The sequence below is a fragment of the Podarcis muralis genome, chromosome 5 (assembly GCF_964188315.1).
Source record: "Podarcis muralis chromosome 5, rPodMur119.hap1.1, whole genome shotgun sequence".
In the NCBI taxonomy this organism is placed as follows: domain Eukaryota; kingdom Metazoa; phylum Chordata; class Lepidosauria; order Squamata; family Lacertidae; genus Podarcis; species Podarcis muralis.
In genome coordinates, this window is record NC_135659.1 from 61,706,327 (window position 1) to 61,729,520 (window position 23,194).

The window sequence follows — 23,194 nt, forward strand, 5'->3', positions numbered from 1 at the left end:
CAAGTAGAGAGTGTCCTTCGGTAAGAGATATCAAAGCGCTAAAAAGGGAGCCTATAACATTAAACCTCTTATGTAAGGGGAAGAGATCTCCTAAAATTTCCAGTGTGAAGACATCTCAGCCTGCGGGCATATGATAGATAACACAATTAATGTCCCCCCCTCAAACAAAAATTAGATGCAAGATGTTTCCCTTGCATTGCAATGGAAGTCCAAGGCATCCTGTATAAATCCCTGCATAGCCAAAGTAAAAAAAAAAAAAAAAAAAAGAGTTTGCTTTGCTGGTACTTTCATGTTGCTAGCCAGATGAAAAAGTTTGCAATTATCTCACATCCATTACTGTGAAAGCATCTCCCCTGCTAGCCTAGAATCTCTTACCCATCCAAGCATATCCTGCGCCAGATGGGTTTCTACGCAGCACTTAAAAGCTGCAGGCTTCAAAAGATCCACTTTCTGAACAACTCTGCCTTTAGCTTTTTCCGTTAGAACTCTGGAACTCTAAACTTCACAAGGCTGCAATGTGTTCCTAGAACACATTTCACGGATCCAAGAAAATATATATAATTAGAGATTGCTAAATTTAGAGATTACCCTTTTAGTTGCTATGCACAGTACAGATACTGACCCAAGGTTTGGCTTGGAAAGTCATTTGAACCCAGAACTGTGGTTAAGGTCTCTCCTCCTTCACCGCAAGTTGTAGCCAGGGTTTGTTAGAGACTGGGTGTGGGGGCTCTAACAGAGCAGTAGGAGTGGTTCTAATATAATGACCGGACCTACAAAATCCCTCAGTAGGAGCACCAGGGGAGGCTTACGAGATTGCAGCTGCCTGCCCTGAAACTATCTGCTTGGGAAGTTAAAGAGAACTGAAATTCAAAGGGCTGTAGTGTCACATCAGAGTCACATTAGCTGTGAATGGGAATGGGTCTACTGCTGCTCTCCAATACATACTTGTCAAATACCTTCTCACTACCCTGCTACCACCCAGAGTTTAGTCACAGGTTGGCTCTCAACACTTTCCATTCACAGAAGTTCAAGTTCCACCCCCTAAGATGCAACAGCACCCAGCAACTTCAGTATCTAAAGATCAAATGAAGTTCTACGCTGTCTTCCAGATTGTCTTCTGGCATACTAATGCCACCTTTTGAAGTCCAAGAACGTGGAAGGTTTCACTCCTGTCCTTAAGCACTGATATTTGGATGAAAGGGGGGAAGAAAGGAAAAACGAGTGGCATTTATTCTGCTTCAGGCAAAGCATTATTACAGCCGAGTTCCCACGAGTGATCATTATAAGCAGCGCAGGAAGAAAATTACAGTCATCGGATGGCAGTTCAACTTTGTAGCCCTTGCCAATTAGATAAGTAGAATCTTGATGTAAACATCAGGGATCAGGCCACAGAGAAAGGAGATCTGCAAAGCAGGTCAGAGCCTGGCGAGTTTTGACAGGGGGGAGGATGTGCTTGGAAACACCATGTGGGCCCACCAAGCTCTGCATTCTGAGCTTCTTTGAAAGAAGGTTGGGATGCAAATACAGTGGCACCTCAGGTTAAGTACTTAATTCATTCCGGAGGTCCGTACTTAACCAGAAACTGTTCTTAACCTGAAGCACCACTTTAGCTAATGGGGCCTCTTGCTGCTGCCGCACCGCTGGAGCACGATTTCTGTTCTCATCCTGAAGCAAAGTTCTTAACCTGAAGCACTATTTCTGGGTTAGTGGAGTCTGTAACCTGAAGCGTATGTAACCTGAAGCGTATGTAATCTGAAGCGTATGTAACCCGAGGTACCACTGTAAAAGAAGCAGTTTTGTATGACTGGTCATGGGCTACCGTCAAACACAGGCTCAATATGGGAGTGCACTATGAAAGCTTCTCAGAAGAACATCCCTGTTAGTCAGGCAAGAACAGCTTCCAAATAACACCCCAACACTGAAATCCTATGCACAAACAAGTGAGGAGTTCAGTAGGCGTCAGTAACCATTCATAGGATCAGGCTGTATGAGTGCTGAGAGTGGATAATTAATATAAACAAGCATCCTTGGTGGAAACTCACACATTCTGGAGTGCCATTCCTTTTCCAGAGGCTTTAGCCAGAGTGTTTTCTGGAAACAATGCAAGACCTTTATTATTTGGGCAAGGGATAAGAAAGCTATTTAAGCTTTAATTTTGAAGTGTAATCTTCCTGAGCTTGCTTTTTTTGGGGGGGGGGGAATCAGGTGTTTGTTTGCTTGTAAAATGCCTGACCACAGATGGATGATAAGGTTGGGAAGAAGGATGTAACAAAGCACAGATTAGACGCTGATCTCATATTTATCAAGGCACCATGAATGCCAGAAGCAAAAAAAGGAAAAGGGGAAAAAACCCTACATGAGTTTGACGCCTCCAGTAGAAATCCTCGCTGTCCAGGAGAAACCATGTTAAATGCAAGCAATGAGCCGCCTGACTCGGATTATTAGAGGGCACATTTGCAGTTTAAGAGGACAGGGTCAGGTTCAAAAGCACAGCAGCTGCGCCTGAAGCCTTTGCATGCTTAGTCTTTCATTAGCATCGCACATCTGATAAACAAATGACAGTGTTTATTTATTCCAAACGTGGAAGGGTGGAAGCCTCCAAGCGCCAACATGCTGCCAAATGGTAGAATAAGCAGATGACAGCACCCTCAACACCTTCCGCCATCGCACACAGCTCCAGACGTTTTATCAGACTATGGAATTGGTATCTGACATGTTCTGGATGAGCCTGCACTCCGCTCACAAAGATCAGGTTCACCAGAGGGTTGCTTTCGGATCCAACATTGCTGAAGGATTTATCAAGGGCACCTGGAGATCACAATACCTTTCACCAGTTATGAATAGAATGCCAGCTGAATCTCTTCTGAGACAGATGGATGGGCGACAACTATTGATGCGCTACTATATTTAGGTCAAACTGCTCCAAGACACTGCATGTGAAGAGTGCCTTTGGAAAATATCAAAAAGTGGTACAGAATATGATAGACTGTTCACCAAGACAACACCATGACCATATTCCCCAGCATTAAAACATCTTCACTGCCTTCTATGTCCAGTTCAAAGTGATCTTTAAATGACCTGAGTACATATGTAGAATACCATCTTCTCCCATACAAACCTAAGAAGCTTTCCAGTGACCCTTTCTCCTGTCCAATCTTTTTTTGAAAAAGGTAATTTTGCACATGCATGATAGGTATCAACTAAACTGGAATTGTAGAGTTGTAAGCGACCCCAAGGATAATCTAGTTCAACCCCCTGCAATGGAGGAATCTTTTGTCCAATGTGGGGCTAGAACCCACAACCCTGAGATGAAAAGTCTCATGCTCTACCAACTGAGCTATCCCAGCTGGTAAAAAGTTAGTCCTGTTTAGGGATCAAAGCAGCTAGCTCAAACCCCATGCCCCAAATTCCACATACATGTCTCAGCACATGGCCTCTGTATAAAGGGTATGTTAAACTGGAATATTGGGGGAAAGTGCGGAAAAGTATATTTGATAGACAGCTCATGTGACACTTTACAACTGCCACTTCTTACCTTGGAAAGTTGTTTGGCTATTGTGCCATTTGCTAGCAGACAAGGAAATGTGAAAGCAAAACAAAAGCAAATGGGAAATGGGGACAAAACACCCCACCCCGTTTTTCAGTCCTGGCCCTCTGCACCTTCACGTCTCACTGTGTACCATTTTACTGTAGAATAGTGACTATTCTTATCCTCCCTTGTTAAGGCTGAAGATCAAGCAAGAGGTATAAATACACATCCATTTTAACTCTCACTTTCCCCTCACCTCTTGAGTAGCCCAGTCCTTTGCTCAGTATCAAAGCATGCCTGGAAGCCTTTAAAAAGGGCAAGGGGGAAATTGATCACTTGCAGAAAGACAGTTGCTCACTGGCTCCAAAGAGTCCAAACTGCTATGCTCTACCAGTGACAATCCACCCCTAGGCAATTGTGCGTACAATAGTTTCATGACATAACTCCGGGAACTGTGGTTTCAAGAAACAAGTGCACACAGTGCTGCACCAGGATATAGACTTATCTAATTGTTCCTTGAAAGCCTCAAAGAGAAAGAATGAACAGCTTGCTCCAAGAACAGGGTAGCCAACCTCCAAATGATGTTCAACAGCAACTGTTGGCCATGCTGACTGGGGCTACTCCTGGGTTAGAAATTTGCTCACAGCAGGCGTGCTCTGGTCCATGGGGTCACAGAGAGTCTGACACGACTAAACAACAACAAGGGAACAATTCTGGGAGCAAGGCAACAGACAGCAAAGTATTTCATCCCTAACCCAGAAAAAGGTCTTCACAACTCAACATTCATGAAAGCAAAGGAAGAGATGGCAAGCCAGCCCCACAGAGCTGCATCTCAGTGATTCAGACAGGAAATTGTGTTTTTGCAGGTGGGGGGTGAAAAATAAAAGTGTGGGTGTCAAACTGCTGGGGAACCAAGAGACTCAAAAAGACCACAAAGGAAAAGAACCACCCAAAGGAAAAACAAATTAAATTGACTGGTTCCATGAGTAAGACTTGACAACACTGGCATTTAGGGAGATGCCAACAGGCTCCTGCCGTTAACTTTCAAGACCTACTTATTTCTGGGGGGGGGGGGAGTTGGTGGTTGTTCAGATTTCCCACTGAGCTATGAACAATCTGGGAGTGCTTTCCAAATACCAGTGGGAATGAACCAAGCCTGAAGGTATTAACAGCTTTGACTTTCAAAGAAAGGTGGCCAATACAAGCAGATTAGTCTCTTTTTAAAAAATTTCTTAGGACATTGTCCAATGGTTTTAGATTTTGCTTTTGTATAATTCCATTGTGAGCAGGAAGGCTGGAATATTGGTATTGTACTAGTTCCCATGTAACACAGATGCATGCAACTTTCTAAAGCATGACAGTCATTTAGAGATGCTTATTTCTGAGCAAGACAACTTCACACTATATACTGCTCCACTCCCAATGAGAAGCTTAGATAGCACCGAAAAAGACTGAATCACGTCCAGTATAGAAAGTTTTCCCAAGAAATCACTCTGGTAGAAAAGGTAACTAGTACAATGCTGACTTGCTAACAGGTAAGATGCCCACTAGCTTGTATCTTATCAGTTAGCACCTATTCCAACAAAATTGACCTAGGATTAATTTTAACATTCACTTTGGTAGGGATGTGATTTCTCAATCTGGGCTCAGTATTGGGACTCTTCCAAAGACTCCATCAACTGGATCTGGAAGTCCTCCAAGCTCAGGCTGGTAGGGTATTAATTTCATGCACACACTCACTTATGAATTATATTTTCATGATGATCCAAGCAGCATGAAAACTTGCATAAAAACATATCACATGAAGTTGTTATTATATAGATGGTAAAAGACAGGCCTAACACCCTACACACTGAAAAACGAGAAGGTGTATATTGCCGCTGCATGAGAAAAAAATGAAATCTGATTAGTTTGCGCATTTATGCCATGACTGAGCACCTTCCCCAACCCAAACTGCATCTGCTGCCAATGAAACAAAACACCCAGGATGTTGTATAATAATGATCAGGTCTGAGTTTTAGATTTACACAGCCCCATCTTGAGAAGCACACCCCAACTACACTTTGTTGTTGTTGTTTAGTCGTTTAGTCGTGTCCGACTCTTCGTGACCCCATGGACCAGAGCACGCCAGGCACCTCTGTCCTCCACTACCTCCCACAGTTTGGTCAAACTCATGCTGGTAACCTCGAAAACACTATCCAACCATCTCGTCCTCTGTCGCCCCCTTCTCCTTGTGCCCTCCATCTTTCCCAGCATCAGTGTCTTCTCCAGGGAGTCTTCTCTTCTCATGAGGTGGCCAAAGTACTGGAGCCTCAGCTTCACTATCTGTCCTTCCAGTGAGCACTCAGGGCTGATTTCCTTAAGAATGGATGTGTTTGATCTTCTTGCAGTCCATGGGACTCTCAAGAGTCTTCTCCAGCACCATAATTCAAAAGCATCAATTCTTCGGCGATCAGCCTTCTACACTTAGGCAGTACATAAACGGCTATCAACAAAGAGTGTGGCGCTGATAACAAAGGTTGCAGGTTCGATCCCTGTATGGGACAGCTGTTTATTCCTGCATTGCAGGGGGTTGGACGAGATGATCCTCAGGGTCTCTTCCAACGCTACAGTTCTATGATTCTAAGAAAGAACAGCAACTAGCCATGATGGCTATTGCTCTCCCTCTAATGTCAGAGGCAGTAAGCTCATGAGTATCAGCTGCTGAAAATCATGTGGGTTAACTGCTGTTGCATTCTGGTCTGCTTGTGGCCGCTGTGAGGAAAGATGTTAAACTAGATGGGCCTCTGGCCTGCTCCAGTAGGACTTTTAAGTTATCAACATAAAACAAAACATTAAAACACACCCCCATGAATCTCATTAGGTTTAATGACCGGTGCAGTTCTAATTTGTCAAGATGAGCAAGAACATTTGGCTACAAAGCTACACCGTGCTCTGTTAATTTTTAAAATATCCCATCTTTCCATCAACTCTAACAGAACTCTAATCCTCCTCATTTCCCCCCCTCACAACAACCCATTGAGGTAGGTGACTGCTCCAAGTTTACCAGTAAGTTTCCTGGCTGAGTGGGGATTTGAACCCTGCTCTTCCAGGTCCAGCTATACCACATTGGTTTCTTATTTCAATTTCTAGCAACGACAACTCCCTCTAAGCTCCTGAAAGCACAGAAATTGTATGAAACTGAAATTTCACGAAGTATTTAAAACCAAGGCGCTTAAGCAGAAGCTCTTTTAGCTGAATGTTTAATGTTAAGCTATAGTAGGTCACCCGGTCACTTCAGGAGGCAGCCGCAATTTGAAACTGTAGGGTCGGATTCTGTCCAAAGTGCTACCTGGCTTGCATAAATGAGGCAGATAAGACTATTGAGAGAGAGCCTCGGCCTTTAACATTAACATGACCTGCCAGATAGCTGCACTGCAGGCACAGAGGCCAGTGACGCCGTAATCCCAGTAACTCAGCAATGTCATTTGAGAGCGAGGAGGCAAGCTCCACATGACAGCTAGTGTTTCAAGAGATATCTATTGGATATCTCCACTGTGCCTTACATTTCTAATATTTATTTAGAAATACATTAAGGAGATTCTGCATTTGGGCAAAGCCAGACCACATGCAAAAGCTGAGAACACATTTTCATCCCTTAGCTAAACAAGTCTTTTAACTGGGTAACGGCCGATTGGATTTGCCAGCAATTAATATCACAGGTCTCGGCCCCCGGCTAAAAACGTTTACTGCAGCTCTTTGAGTTTTCCCCAGATTGGCAACTCTTCAGGCACACATATGCTCATCAGTTCTGTAAACACCACCAAAAGTGCATTTTTTAAAAAGTTCGCTTCACATTTTTGGGTGTGTGTGTTGGGTTTGGCTCTATTGTATTTACTTTCTAGGATCTGAACTTTTGGGAGAACTCTAGATGTCTTTACATTCCTGACACTCCATCTCTAAGAAGTAGAAGTTTATTTTCAATTCAGAGGCTGGGTTTTAGAGTTTATGTTCTTTTAAAGCTGAGATTTATAAGAAAAAGATGGGTCTTGGGTGATTAAAAGGCATTCAGATTCAGGAACAGAAAGAGTGGGTCACACTGCTATTGACCACCTAAACTTTAATTGCTTCCAGAAGAGGGAGGCTTATTCTACCTCTCACATGTGCAATCTAAGGAAGATGAGCTTGAAAAAAAGAGGGGAATAAATATATAATGGTTTCTAATGGAAAACCTCTGCCTCCCACCAAAGTAATGAGCAGCAAATCACTCTCATGGGATTTTAAAGACACTAACAATAAAGCAAGTTACAAGCCCAGATACAGAATTTTGAGCCCATTCCATGCTGAAAACTTTTAGTCTTACCTGCACAATGTCCAGGACCATCCCAGCTGCTACTGTCCCAAACCCTGCCAGCAGGAAAGGAAAGAGGACTTGCAGCCCAATGGAAAAGGAGGTCTCTTTTAGAGGAGAGGCTGGTTCTGGGCCGCGGTCTGTGCTGGTATCATCACTCTCTGTAGTCTGACTGCCATTCTCTAGCAGGGCATCTTCTTCACGCACCCCTTTGGCATTGGCTCGGGATTCTATCACTACCACCTCGACACCTCCTCCTTCTTCAGGCCCTAAAAACTCGGAAGATTCAACGAGATGTTCTCGGTCAGGACTGGAGAGACAGTCTATAGGGCCAGCAACAATGGGTAGCACCACGCCATTGGTGTGATGAGCTTCCTTTTGTTCCAGCTTGGAGGTCATGTTGCAAGATTATGCAGGCTTTCTCCAGCCTTCAACCCTTGATATACTACAGAAGGGACCCAGCAGAGAAAAAGTCTTTTGCTTGGGGGTTAAGCCAATATGCCTTTCGACATATATATTCCAAGTCCCCCAGTTCGACAATTCTGTCCTTAGCCGCAAGGTCTGCTCCCCTAGCAAAAACCCCCATCAAGCACAATCCGGAATGGGAGACGCCAGCCACAGAGCCAGCAGAGACACTGCAGTAGATTCTGGTGAGATCAAATCTGCTCTGCTTCAACCTTCCCTGGAGTTCTCTCTCAAGGCAAGAGTCTTTGGGGCACACTCAGTGCAAAATGTAAAGTGCCTGCAATTGTTAGTTTCTTTGGTTTGTAAGTTTCCAGAGCATCAGCTTCTCAAATCCTGATATCAAGCTCAGTTCTTAATGCAACAACGAATTCAGCTGCTCTTTAAAGTGGATGGGGAAAAGAGATTTTTCAGCAAAACCACTTTGTAGATTAGAGTCTTTAAAAACAGTTTGAGATAAATTTGGATTCTAGCTTTAAAACAAACAAAAATACAGAGTAAGTGCCGAGTTTTGTTTCCTAGGCAGTTCCTGCTACCCAGAAAGTTGGAAGGCTTGAAAAATTCTTCCTCCTCTTCTCCAGAATGAAGATCAGGTTGCCTTGATATCATGAGATTCGAGCCAATTATGAAGGGCTTGGTTCAGGTCTCCAGGCTGGCCTTCTCACCCTCTCCGACTGTCTCTTCACACTCTTCCCAAGACAGCCCGGCTATCAGTGAGCTGTGAGAAGGGACCACCCTTTTTCTCAGAAAGGAAATCTCTCACCTTACAACATGCGGCAATGAAGGCTCTTATTTAAAGCAACATGAAGATCCCAGACAGGCTTATGCTGTGAGCTTGTCCAATGCTAGCAACGGAAAATTCTTCTACAGACTCTTCAGGGAACACGCTGCTCTCACCTTAAAACACAGAAGAGTGGAAAATGCATGATACAATTTTTAGGCAACTAAAGAATAACTCTTTCATTCATAAAGTCCCTCCCTCCCATGTATTAGTGTATACATCAATAGCTTTACTGTTCTTCTATATGCCGGTGTTGTTTTTTTTAATTAAAAAACCCCCTAAACACACATCAATATAAAAACAGCTGCAAAGGAAGAGGCCCTTATGTTTCCTCTGTTACCACCATGTCTATCCAATTTCCCCTTCCGACATTAAATTCCGTCTGAGATTTTCACACCCGACAGTCACAGGACATAGCGCACAGATGTGTTCCATGCAGAGGACAAACACAATTGTTCATTGCTGGTGAGCCAATGCAACTGCAACCAATGAACACCCTTGAAACAGAGTCAGGCAAGCATGCTGTACCATCAGGGCCATTCCTCAATCAGGATGGACACGCATGGCATTTCTGAGTCCTAAAGCCAGAAACCTGACAGCTTCTGCCTGCAACAAGTAGGAAACCCATAAAATCCACAACAGCGGCATGAATGTGTATGTACACTACTGCCCTCTGCTGTGTGCAGGATGCTTTAATTCACCAGCTAGCTCACAAGAACGCAAGCAGCAGAGTGGAGCAGCAAGGTTCCAAGTTCCATTCTCCTTGCATTATAAAGCAGCCTCAAACCTACCAGTTTGTCAGTCTTTAAAGATATAATTTCACTGTGTCTTTAGGATAAAGAAAGCCAGACACATCCCACCATCTAGTTCCTTTTCTTCCCAAACAATTGCTAACATATGGCTTGGGACAGGGTGGAAGGTGCATTAGCAACTTCTGTATTGTATTTACACGTAGAGCCACATGTGTAGCAAGCCATCTCAACACACTACAGCAGTTACCAAAAGAAAATATTATTAAGGGCCATGCATCAGTTGTTGCTAGCAACACAAAGGTCAGTCACATTAGTGAGAGACAGTGTTGCATGGGTAACTATGAAGCCAATGCAATTTTGAATACAGAGGTTTAAACCTTTGAAGTATGTTCCAAACAATTTTACTCACGAGACATCAGACAGCCACATTGCCTAAAATCTAGAATTTCTTCTAATGTTTATTGCAGGAGAGTATCAAGGAGCTCCTGGTTACAGTTTGAAGACTCTCGCGTGTGAAGGAAGCATAATACAAGACACTCATTCTTGGATAAGCATCCCAACTTTTGTATTAGAATAAATTTGGAAAGGAAGTGATGTTTAAGATATGAGTTAGTCAGCAGCAGCTCATTTACCATGAAATCGCATGACACACATCACCTACAATGCAATTTAGGGTTCTGAGTAACCCATCTAGTTTCATAATCCACACACAGACGCAAGCCCTTTCTGACAGCAAGTTACAATTGGAGTATCTCTTCACACGCTGTACCCTCATCCATTCTATTAATACACCACATCCTTAGATCAATCCTCCAATACTCTACACTCGTGACTCTGCCTGCTCAGTCAGAAAGTCAAGTCCAAGCCAGCCATAAATTAATAAGACACATTTATGTTTTTTTACTCTTCCCACCGATCCATACTACCAATCTATTCCATCGCCCCAGCATCTTACCATGAAGGGAAACAAAGCTATTTGCCAGAACACCAGATTTGAACCGTAAAGCCGCATTAAAACCCCACTATTTTTACAGTAAGTATGTACCCTTCAACCACACACACACACACACACACACACACACACACACTCCCCACCCCAAAGAGAAACCAGATGCCCAGAAAATGGTACGAGGGAGCAGCCACCTACCCTAATGGGGACTCTGCTTCTTAGGTATCTCCACCCTACAGCAATTATCCTAAACAAGCTATTCTTCCTTGCCGGTCCCCCCACCAAAGCACAAGTCCTCGTTGCAAGGAAGAGGACTGACTAGGTGGCTCCGTCGTAAGCCAAGCCCCTTGCCCTGTCCCTTTAAAGCCTCCCTTAGCAGCCCAAGGAATCCACTCCCACGAGAGGGGCGAGGGGATCCTACCTGCCGCCTCCTGAGCCCGGCTTCTTGCCTCTTCTGGGATCCAGCCCCTTCTCTTGCTCCCCTGGCCCCCCGACGGCGACCTCTCGCTGCCACTGCTTACATTGCAATTGGACTGGGGATGGAGAAAGCGCTGCTTGCCAGAAGAGCAAGGTAAGAGGCGGAGCTTGCATGTAAGCCCCCTCCCCTCGCTCGAGCAGTTGACAGCCGCGGCGTCCAATGGGAGCGCGGCGCCCGCCCGCTCCCTGCACGCCGATTGGCTCGCCGCCGTCGACGCGGATGACAGGTGCGAGCGGCCCCGGCGGATTGGTAGCAGCGCCGGCCAACCGCAGCAGGGAAGGAGGCGGACTCGGCGGGAGGGGGGAAGTCTTTGCTGTGTGGGCAAGGCAGGCTGCAGGCTTGGCAGGGTGGGAGCCAATCACGTGCTCGCTGCAAAAGCCGTGGCATTCCTGGGCAGTTAGTTGCGGCAGCTGCTCCGAGGCGGGCGGAGGGGCTTCTTCCCAAACTGCGGACTGCGAGCGAGTCAGGATGTTATTCGGCGCTTAAGCAATATTGGAATTTTTTTTCTCTCCAGACAGCGGAGTGAAAGTGGTAGAATGGGCTGTACCATCACAGGCTGCTGGTGGGCGGCAACATTTTCCGTTGCTGTCGTAAGCGCAACGAGCAAGCTCCCTGCAAGCAGAAATCTAGCCTAGGAAAGATATATCCGCATCCTTGACATGGTGGTTTTCCCATGCAGGGAGGCTCTTGTTTATATAAGGGAGCCACCAAAAATCGGCACGATCTGTCTGCACTTGGAAGTGGTGCAGTCTGTTCTACCACTCTGCTATCTCATTCTGCGGCTGGGGTTAGGCTGGGTCATACGGTAGATGGCTATTTATTTTTCTATCGACTCCTATTCATAGCTGTCAACGTTTCCCTTTTTTAAAGGAAAATTCCCTTATTCCGAATAAAGAAAAGAAAAGGGAAAAGTTGACAGCTATGCTCTTATTATATTTTAAAGACGTGGGACAACCTTCATGTCTAATTTAGTTCTCAGTTGAAAACCACAACTAGATTTCTGAGGTTGCAGCCCTAATCACACTTAATAGGAAGTAAGACTCGCTGCACTCTGTGGGACACACTTGTGAGTAATAATAATTTATTATTTAAACTAGTGTGTTTCCCCAGCCACTCTGTGCGGCTTCCAACAGAATATTAAAATACAATAATGTATTAAACATTAAAAGCTTCCCTAAACATGCGTAGTATTGCTCTGTAAATAAGGGGTGCAGAGACATAGGCATTGCCTACGAGCCTCTCAGTGGCAAGGCAGAGGACACTGTATGTTCAAAGGAATACCATTCAAAAGGCTTCATCTAGGCTTAACTCTTAAAGTCATCCCTGGTTTGCAAAAATTAGTAGATAAATAAATTAGCACCATCTTTTCAAGCTAAAAAAAACACAGGAACACAGGTGAAATTGGTGTATTATTATTTAGTAGAAATGTGAATCGTTCAGAAGCTGTCAAGAATGGGGAAATGTGAAATTTAGAAGGCAAGCGATGCCTTTCCATCTCAATTGAAACTGCCTCTCTGCACAGCTACTTTCATTCAAGGTCTTCTGAGACAGCAACAAAGCAATGTTGCAACATGGAGCTAGTTTTGATTACGTTTCCTTACCAGTGGAAATGAATGTGAAGGGACTTGCTCAAGGCCTTATATTATGATTCTGGCAAAGCCAATTTCCCTGACTCATATATTTCAACTACAAGGAGGTATGTAGCTTTCCTCTACGTATGCTTACTTAGAAGAAAGTCCCATTCAGTACAATGAGGGTTACAGTACTCCGAAATCAGTGTGCTTAGAGAGGGAAGCATATTCACTCAGAATATCTGGCACTGAATGCGTAAACAAAACTAGATGCAATTGCAAAATCACCTGATTAAATTATTTAAATTTGCATTTATCATATAGTATGCATCACTGCAGAGTACCCCAACCCCCCCCCCCAAAAAAAAGGGTTTTTGTGTTGAATTCAGAGCTTGGACTTGACTTTTCAAAGTTTGGGACTAATGGAAAAATATGTGGTGAGTAGGAAATGGGCAGAGAGAAATAAGCAGGAAGTTGTCTAATAGGCACGATAGTCATGCCAAGTGTGTGTGTGGGGGGGGGAATGCTACCTGATTCCCACCCCCTTACAACCAACCACATTTTTGAGTTTCAGAAATTTGCTCACTGCAATATAGTCTGTGTGGGGCTTCTTTTGCACTTGATCCAGAAGCTGCTGTTAATGCAGAATTCTACAGCATGATTGTGACAAGAATGAGACCCTGTACGCATATAACATCTCTGAACATCTCTGGTTAGAGATTTGTAATGGTTGTATTAGTATATAAAACCCTTGGGACTAGTTTACTTGTGGGATTGATTTACCCCAAATGTGCTCACTCAGCCACTTTGATCTGCAGAACTGGCTCTGTTACAAGCTGCATTTGTAAGAAAATGATCTTTTAGTGTAGCAGCACTTACACTTTGGAATTCCCTCCTGACTGACATCTCTGCTTAAAACATTTTTGTGTAGGCAAACCTATCCAAATAGGGATAGGCTTAAAAAGCAGGGACATCACCTTGCCAACAAAGGTCCGTATAGTTAAAGTTATGGTTTTCCCAGCAGTGATGTATGGAAGTGAGAGCTGGACCATAAAGAAGGCAGATCGCCAAAAAATTGATGCTTTTGAATTATGGTGCTAGAGGAGACACCTGAGAGTCCCATGGAGTGCAAGAAGATCAAACCTATCAGTTCTGAAGGAAATCAGCCCTGAGTGCTCACTGGAAGGACAGATCGTGAAGCTGAGGCTCCAATACTTTGGCCACCTCATGAGAAGAGAAGACTCCCTGGAAAAGACCCGGAAGTTGGGAATGATTGAGGGCACAAGGAAAGGGGACAACAGTGGACGAGATGGTAGGACAGTGTTCTTGAAGCTACCATTATGCGTTTGACCAAACTGCGGGAGGCAGTGGAAGACAGGAGTGTCTGGTGTGCTCTGGTCCATGGGGTTACGAAGAGTCGGACACGACTAAACGACTAAACAACAACAACATCCAAACATAGAAATTACATGTGTTTTATTTTTAGCTAGTGTTGATTTTAATTGACAGAGGGGAAAACGTGTTTAGCTTTTTAATTTAATTTTAATGTTTTATTTTATATTGTTGTAAGTGGATTAGACGCTTTTTACAATTAAGCAATGTATAAATTTTGTTGATTATATAAAACTTGCATTTGCTATGAAGTCCTATTGAGTGTTGGAATTTATGTCAAAGTGAGCATGCTTCAAATCAGGTTACAAATGGTACATCCTCTAATTTTCCCCACCCTTTCTTGACACTTTTAGAAACTTAAATTCACCTTTGCCCTATCTGATGCACAGTGCAACACTGGCACTACTATCCCACTGGTTCTTGCCATTCCACATCACTTTTCCATTGTGCCTATAGCATCCTTCAAACCAAGCACTCTATCCCCATCTTGGCTTGGAGGCTACTAAGCATTAGCATATAAACATCTATCTGTCTATAGCCCTTTGGCCTCTTTGCTTAGGTTTCATGACCAACTATATGCCTATGGGCTAGCTCTATCCATTTTGATCATTAGAAATGTGCCTGCTTTCTCTGAATGTTAAGTTTAATGCTGCTTTGCCAGCTTTTTGATGTTAAGCTCCATCACTCTGGTTCAGTCCTTTTTGTACAGGCCTTCTTCTTCTTCTTCTTTAGTCGTTTATTCGTGCTGACTCTTCGTGACCCTATGGACCAGAGCATGCCAGGCACTCCTGTCTTCCACTGCCTTCCGCAGTTTGGTCAGGCTCATGTTAGTAGCTTCGCAAACACTATCCAGCCATCTCACCCTCTGTCGTCCCCTTCTCCTTGTGCCCTCCATCTTTCCCAACATCAGGGTCCTTTCCAGGGAGTCTTCTCTTCTCATGAGGTGGCCAAAGTATTGGTGCCTCAGCTTCGGGATCTGTCCTCCCACTGAGCACTCAGGGCTGATTCCCTTAATCAGGAAATTACAGGCCTAGCGTGTCCCAAAGCATCCCCCAGTGACTTCCAAATTGAAACCCTTCCTTCTGACATCACCATTTCATCCATGAACCAGCTCTGCCTATCTAATTAGCCCTACATACGAAACAGGTAGCATTTCAGTGACAGTTGTCTTGGAGATCCTGGGTTTCAGCTTTCTGCAATCTAAATTTTGCTTTTAGGACCACACTTCTTCTGTTCCCTATGTCATTGGTAGCCACCAGTTCCTCCCTAGCATTATCTGTCAACCTATCCAGATCTAGATAAGTGTGACATCTACTGCTTTCACACCAGGCAGGCAAACCACTAGGCAGTCTATACACCCGTAACAAATCCATCCCTGTATTTCTCATTATCAAATTGAGCCTACACCCTCACAGGCATATCCTGTTTGTCCCCCAAGGAATAGGGTATTGTTTCTCTCTTCCTCAGAATTATGCCCGTCTTCCAATAACCTCTTTCCCCACACCAGAGGAGCTGTCAAGCCAGGAGTGGTCCCCAAAGGCCACATTCACAAATACCTTACCTTCTCCTCATACATACTTGCTTAGCATTTCTGCTTAACTGTTCATCTTGACATTTCATCAGCTGGGTCTCCATTTGTGCCTGTATTCCCATGAGTCTTTTTTGCGCCTTCCTAGATCTGGAGCCCACGAGGCACCAAGAGTCTCAGATTGATCTGGAGTCAGGCACCATATTCTATGAGCCATCACAGCAGCTTGCCTAAGACGGAAAGGGAACTGGTGGCCTGTTTTCTGAAGTGCTTAGGCTTGGGTTGGTAAACCTATAGCCCTTCAGAGACTGTTGGACCCCAGTTCTCATCAGCTCCAGCCAGCATGGCCAGTGCTCTGGGATGTTGGGAATTTATAGTCCTGCAACATCTGGGGAGCCACACGGTCCCCCATGACTGCTTTACTCAATAAATCGCCACAGCTGCACTCATTTACTCCCAACAGTCCAGGTTCTGCAAAGAAACAAAAACACGATGGGGGAAATTCAATGTCGCTCTAAGTTGATTTTTCTATCGGGGCATGGATTTTGGTTTGTCAGATGGAAGGATTTCCCCCTCTTGGCAGGGAAGTGACATGGGGGTAGGAGAGAAGGGAAAGCTCCATTGTGCAAGTGGAAGTCATTACTCAGGGCTTCTGCTGATGAATCCCCCCTAGGAGTTGAATACTCTTGGGTTAAAGACGCTTCAGGTTACAGATGCTTCAGGTTACAGACTCCGCTCACCCAGAAATAGTACCTTGGGTTAAGAACTTTGCTTCAGGATAAGAACAGAAATTGTGCGGCGGCGGCGGCAGCAGGAAGCCCCATTAGTTAAAGTGGTACCTCAGGTTAAGAACAGTTTCAGGTTAAGAACGGACCTCCAGAATGAATTAAGTTCTTAACCCGAGGTACCACTGTATATGCAATTGAAATATTAGAACATTAGCTAACCACCAATTTAGTTACTGATCTTAAGTCATGGTTCAGGAGAGGGAGGGAAACACCATGGTTAAAGCTGATTGACAAGCTTAACAGAGGACAAGGACTCAGGCTTGTGAGGAAGCAATGAAGATAAATGTTGACATATTCAAATCTCTGGGTTTGAAAGGAAAGTCAGAACTGCATCAACACTTTTCTTCCAGGGGGAAGAAACATTCCTAATTATTCCAGGTGGAAAAGATTCAAAAGCTCAATATTGCAAAAGATTTTCCATAGCTGTTATATATTTATTTTTCAAACAGCAAACTGGAAAAGTAGTACTGTATTGGATTTGAAAGATCTCAAACAGTCACAATTTGTGAAGGAAGGGGAATTTCTTCCTTCCCCAAGAAGGATATTGATTTGTTCAGCTTTGTTGGACAAATACGCAGGGATCAATACAATAACATAACAGACTGCCAGGGATTTCTGAAGAATCTTTGTTAGATTTTTACCTGGGTTGTTAGGATCCAAATGCCTTGGGTCAAGAAAACTACTGTCACAGGCTATTAGATACCTCTTCCAAGTCTAAGCTGATAGTATTTTCACTGCCTGTTCTATATCTCTTCTGTGTGAATACACAGGATTTCTGGCTTCTATTCCCTGGTTGTAGTGGGAGGAATAAATCCCTTATGCTTACTAAAAAGGGCCAGCATGCAGAACTCTCTTCTCTGACAATCTCAAGCTAAGACTATGATGTGGGCAGTTATGCCATGGCCCAATTTAGCAGTCTGAGTTTTATGCCTATAAGGATCTTGAGACAATCATATATTTACAGTATATTTGTCCTCCCAGGCACCAGCTATCTACCAGAGTCTATTTTTCCTGCCACTATTCACCTTGGCTACTGTCGTTTTGGACAGCCAAAGAGCTCGAATGACTAATGACATGTGGTCTAAGATCTACAGCCAACTGGGACATGACTTTGAATGAACCTTTATTGACTTTGCTTGGCAGGTATCAGCCAGGGTGAAGAATCTGTAGTCCAGTAATATCTGGAGGGCCACGACTCTTAACATCCCTGACCATTGGCCGTAGTGGCCAGGGCTGATGGAAACTATAGTCATGTGGTGGGTAGCACATTGGCAGCCCCTGCTTTATGCTTTCTCTTGCTACCAAAGCACATCCATAATTTCTCTAGCATGCGTGTTTGGACAGGAAAACAAATGACTTCTTGGACTTTGACTCAATCCCCTGACACAGTCAAATGCTGTGAGCTTCATATAGGAACTACTGGGTGAATGAATGTGTTTTCCTTATCTGAAAGGTCAGAGTATGGCAATGACAACAGTTCCCTCTGACACTGTAATCTACAAACACACAGCTGCCCAGCCATGGTGATCTCACATGCTAGTCACCTGCTACACAAGATGCAAGAGATAATGTGAAATGCACCATTATGAACTCAGTTTTTCCCCTCTACTGGGATTTTATACATAACTTAGATAAAAGTATCCTCATATCCTGTGTCATTAAGCCAGATTCCTCTGCAAGCAGCTGTTGATCTGGTGTCAAAGCAGCCACCTGCCAAATAAAAATCTAGGTCATCTCACTCCACCCCCCACCCCCCATTACCATCCATATTTATTCATTGAGAACATTTTGATTTCATAAAACATGAAGGTGGGAGACAGCAGGCGGCTTTATAACAAACAAACTCACCTGTCTGATCCACAGGTTACATAAGCCTGGAAAAGAGATCATGATCTCATCCATTTTGTTTTGATCCCATTTAATGGAATCATTTCCCTCCTTGAACATCTCCACTGTGTGCACACTTTTTAAGTGGAGGAGCTCATCATGATACCCCTTCCCTCACAGGCATAATCCCAAAGGAGAGTCTGAAAATGTTGACTCATATGTACCCCACAAATAGCAGCAGTACATAGTGTGATATCCAATTAAGTAATTTCATGCATAGTTGACTATGATTGTCTAACTCAAATCTGATGCTTTGCTTCCTTGAACTCAACAATGTTGGTTTCTGAGTGCATAGGTTCAGCTTTTAAAACACATTGAGCTTTAATAAAAGGTCTTCAGCCTGATGAAATGCAACCTTTTAAATCAGAAACACAAACATTCTTGCACAAATAAGTGTTGTAATTTAAAAGGCTGTTGTGTGAAGCAGGAGTTCCATTGAAGGAAAGGAAATATGTATCCAGAATTGGTCAGATTATTCATGATTTGACATCCTCTATGTTAATCTGCCAGATACAGCAGTAACATTTGAAAGCCTTCTTATTGCATTCACTAGCCAGAATACGGAGGGGCCATCAATAACTCTGGCGCTCTGGCAGATGGCATCCTTGTTCTGCTCTGAAAAAAAGTGCAGGGGCTGAGCTCTCCCATGTTCCACCTTTACTACATAATATCATTAAAAAGAGCAGTTCACACCACTCTGGTTGCCACTTGCCCACCAATTGGTGCATCCCTCCTTTTTAGATTACCAGGTGACTTTACATATGGTAGAGAAGCAGCATGTTGTCGGGATTCAGCTCTGCCCAGACCTGGAATCTGAGATCTTATCAGAGGAGGGGGAGAAACTCTCTTACACCTGCAAGATCCAGCTTTCCTGACCTGGAGAAATTCAGCACATGAGCCCCTTGGATTCTGGGAGGGAAGAAAATGATCTCGCAGTAGGCAGAAAGGAAGGACAAAATTTAGGTTAAAAAAGTAGTAACCTTAAAGAGAGGGCAAAGAGAAACTTCTGTGTGATAGGAAGATGCTTATGATTTTGAGCCATCTGTTCTGATTCTGCACTACATGGTGCAATCTATTACCCTTAATTAATTAACTTGCATACAGTATTGTCTTATATTTCAGGACATTTCAAAGCGGAGCAATGTCAGCAGTTAGGCCTCCTTGGTTATAATGAAGCACATCGCCAAACTGAATTGTACACAGTAATGGAGCATTACACAAAGGACTCCATATCTTAATGCCCCGGCTTTGTCGCCCATCCTATTGCTTTGTCTCAGGCTTGACCATCTGAGCGGTCATTAAATCCATCATTTCCCCTCCCCTCGATTCGGTCATTTTCCTTCCTGCTTCATACCATTTCCTTTTGTGCCGGTAGCTGCTGTTCCTAAATCAGTCACAAAGAGGGGAATTGGGGTGGCTGATGCATGGCACTCCCTTCCCCATCACGCTGAGCTCATTCTATCTGCAGCGCCTGCTGTCCCGGGAAACCAGTGGGACCGGAAACTGAGCACGGGTTCCTTTGCACGGCAGCTCTGAAGATACACCGTGCTGTGCAGTCGGGAAAAGGTTCCCGCGGCAGTGTTTCTGAGAGCCACCAACTAGCAAAACTGCATCTCCCATGAGGCCTGCTCTTGAGCACTCTGCAGCTAAAAGAACAGCAATCTCACTCTGTGAGCACTTAACACGTTGGACATCTCGGATGTAGCGGTGGCTGCTGCCTGTCAGAGCTGGGGTTGAATAGCAAAGGGCAACTGAGCAGGGCAGCTGAGGCCTGAAAAGTCAACAGGTACCACAGGGTTGAGAAGCAGAAAGAATAGCACTGAGAAGGGATTGGAAAAGGTCTCTCAGCAGCTGCAAGCGAAAACTCTCCTGTGCGGTCTGAAGTTTACCAAGGGTAAACAGCCAGGTGAAGCTCAGAAAGCAAGTTATCAGAGCCTGGAGGAAATGACTGTCAACACCACCTGTGCAGTACACCAACCCACCACCATTTTGAAAAAGGGCAAAGAAAGAAAATGGAAACAAATCCTTAAAGATCAATGTGTAGGATGTGTAGTGGGGTTTTTGAAAAGGGTACACACACACACAGAGAGAGAGAGAGAGAGAGAGAGAGAGAGAGAGCGCAGCACAGAAGCACAAACCTTGTTCACAGGATTTGCCCCCTGCCTGTCCCCATCAATTAGCATGCAAACATTTTTGTGGGTGCCTCCTAACTGGGCAACTGCTGCTCATTTTTGTTCTTTGTTCTCGCATAGACAGAGATATGGGATAACAAGATACCCTAGGCCTGGGATGCCTGCATTTTAGAAGATTGAAGGGAAAACCTGTCATGGCAGCTGATTCTGAAGTGAGGAAATAAGGATCTGGCTGCATGGATTAAAGGCGGCTCAGGGGATGAGGAGAAAAGAGAGGCAGCTGGTAATGAGTGGGGGAAAGAGAGGACTTACTTTTCTGATGGGCGACTTGTATGGATGGAAGGGGAGCTCTGGGCCATCCAAATGCTTCTAGAAGCTCGCAAACAAGGCACAAAACTGGTGATGGGCTTTTCATGTTATTTGTCCCTAGTGCCTGATATGCAGTGGCAAAAAGAACATGGAGGCTCATTGAGCAATTGTGGGTAATGGATGCTGATAGAACTATCCGAATTTGCAGCGATTAGGATCTCCTTTGGGGTTTTGTTTTGCTAAGTCACTTTGTTAAGTGACAGCTTTGAAGAGCTGTACAGTCCTTCTCCCAGAGTAAAATAGTACCCCCACAATGATGTTAGTGTAATACATGGCTATATCCTGCAGGAATGGCAGCAAACCAGCCAGACCTCCTTGTTAACTTCGCAGCTGCAACCAAATTATTTTTATTTGACTTCCTCTACTAAAGAACCCATTAACTACTTGGACTTTAACTGGCCCAGCCTACACTCAGCATAAGCTAGAGTGGTATAACAGACCCTCCAAGTGTCCCCATTTAATTTTTTTATTATGCTTTTATATGTTGGAAGCCGCTCAGAGTGGCTGGAGTAACCCAGTAACATGTGTGGGGTATAAATAATAAAATTATCATTATGGAATGGGATGTCCCTATTTTCATCAGAGAAATATTGGAGGGTATGGTGTAATATGAGGTGAAGAACAAACCTGCAGATCAAGTCCCCCTCCCCCCAATAAATAAAATAAGATTTTCTGTAAGGTTTTAGTAAGGCAACAAGTTGAATAGAGAAAATTATTTTAGGAAAAACAACAGCTAGTTTTACTGTTCAGTAATTACCCATTAGAACAAATTAAAACAAGAAGAGATACATCCAGTTATATAATGCTGTTCTATTTTTGTAGCCAAACCAATACTTATCCATTTACACCCCTCAGCTCAGCTTCTGGGTCCCTTTCTGGTTTTGTTTTCTCCTGGCTCCTTTCTGCTGCAGTGCTTCAGCTTTTCAAGTATTAGAAAAAGAACAGATCCCTAGCTAAGTTTCTAATTCCCCTGAATGTCAGGTTCCTGGGTTGAATTTTTGACCCTCCTCTGCAGAACCTTCCAAGCCAAAATTGTCCTAGCAATTTAAACAGTCATTTTGACCTTCCTGGGCTAGAGGGTGCTCTTGAAACCAAAAACAACAATTTTATTATCCAAGCTTTACAGCCAAGAAAGCAAACACAAACTTGCTGAAAATCCTGGTCCTTCACAGCTGGCTTTGGCCAAATAATTTGTCTCTGTTTAGCTATCTAGAATGATACTATTGGTCCATCTAACACTCAATATTTTATTTATTATTTATTATCTTACATTTATGCCCCCTTTTTTCTTCCTTCATGGAAACAAATGGAGTTTCCAGGCAGTTTCCCATTCCAGGAGGTCTCCCATGTGGGCACCTACCAGACCCAGGTTTGCTTGGCTGCAGAAAAGTGATGGCCTTATACGGCTTCAATGTCCCATCCTTGCCTGCAGAGGGGTTCAACCTGGGACCTCATGCAGGCAAAGCACATGTTCTGCCATGGCCGTTCTAGTACCCTGCCAACAAAAATGGTCTACCAAACGCTTCCAGGAAGCTTTCAGGCAGGCTGTTGGTGCAACAGCATCCCCTACTGTTAGCCTCCAGCACCTGATAATCAGTGTTATGCTGCTTCTGAACATGGAGGTTCCATTTGGCCATCAGGATTGATAGAAGGGGCTTGAATGGTGAAGCTGAAGTGTTTTGAAGAGTGGATGTGACTTATAACACACCTCCTCCTCCCTTTCTGAAGGCGCCAGGTGCCTTCGTTAAATACACAGTTCCTGACATCTTGTGGCATGACAGACACGAACTCTCTGTGGTCACACGCTCGGAATAAATCTAGGCCTTAAAAATAGAAGTTGGCAAGACTGTTTGCTTTTGAAAAGGCAGGTGTGGGATTTGACCTTGCCTTAGATGTGATGCAGTGCTTTCTGTGTGCTTCTGTAGTGTGCTTGCTCAGTGGGGTGGTATGTGCCTGGCATACAGCCAGGAGATTAGACAACTTTCTTGTTATTCTTATACCACAGCACCGTAGAAGATGCAGCAACTGCAGCAAGGAACCAGGAAGAAAATAACATACAGCCCCAGAGTGCATGTGTCAGTCTAATTACAAAACTCACATTTTAACCCTTTCCCACAACACAGGGCTAAAAAATACAGAGCTTGTTTTCTTTTCAGAAAAAACAAAGGTGAGACAGCGAAGCATTTACAGTGGTACATCGGGTTACAGATGCTTAAGGTTACGTGATTTCAGATTGTGCACCGTGC

General features: G+C 44.1%; 1 protein-coding gene across 1 annotated transcript in view; it reads right to left on the reverse strand.

The window, feature by feature from the left end:
• The window catches only part of SLC41A1 (solute carrier family 41 member 1), a 39,495-nt gene extending 28,110 nt beyond the window's left edge, over positions 1 to 11,385 (reverse strand). Inside the window, exons 1-2 of the mRNA XM_028734353.2 lie at positions 11,225 to 11,385; positions 7,872 to 9,218 (exon numbers count right to left, since the gene is read on the reverse strand). Coding sequence (XP_028590186.2) covers positions 7,872 to 8,258 — 387 coding nt within the window. The 5' untranslated portion in view covers positions 8,259 to 9,218; positions 11,225 to 11,385. The remainder of the gene's footprint in view (positions 1 to 7,871; positions 9,219 to 11,224) is intronic.
• Positions 11,386 to 23,194: the final 11,809 nt, after the last annotated feature.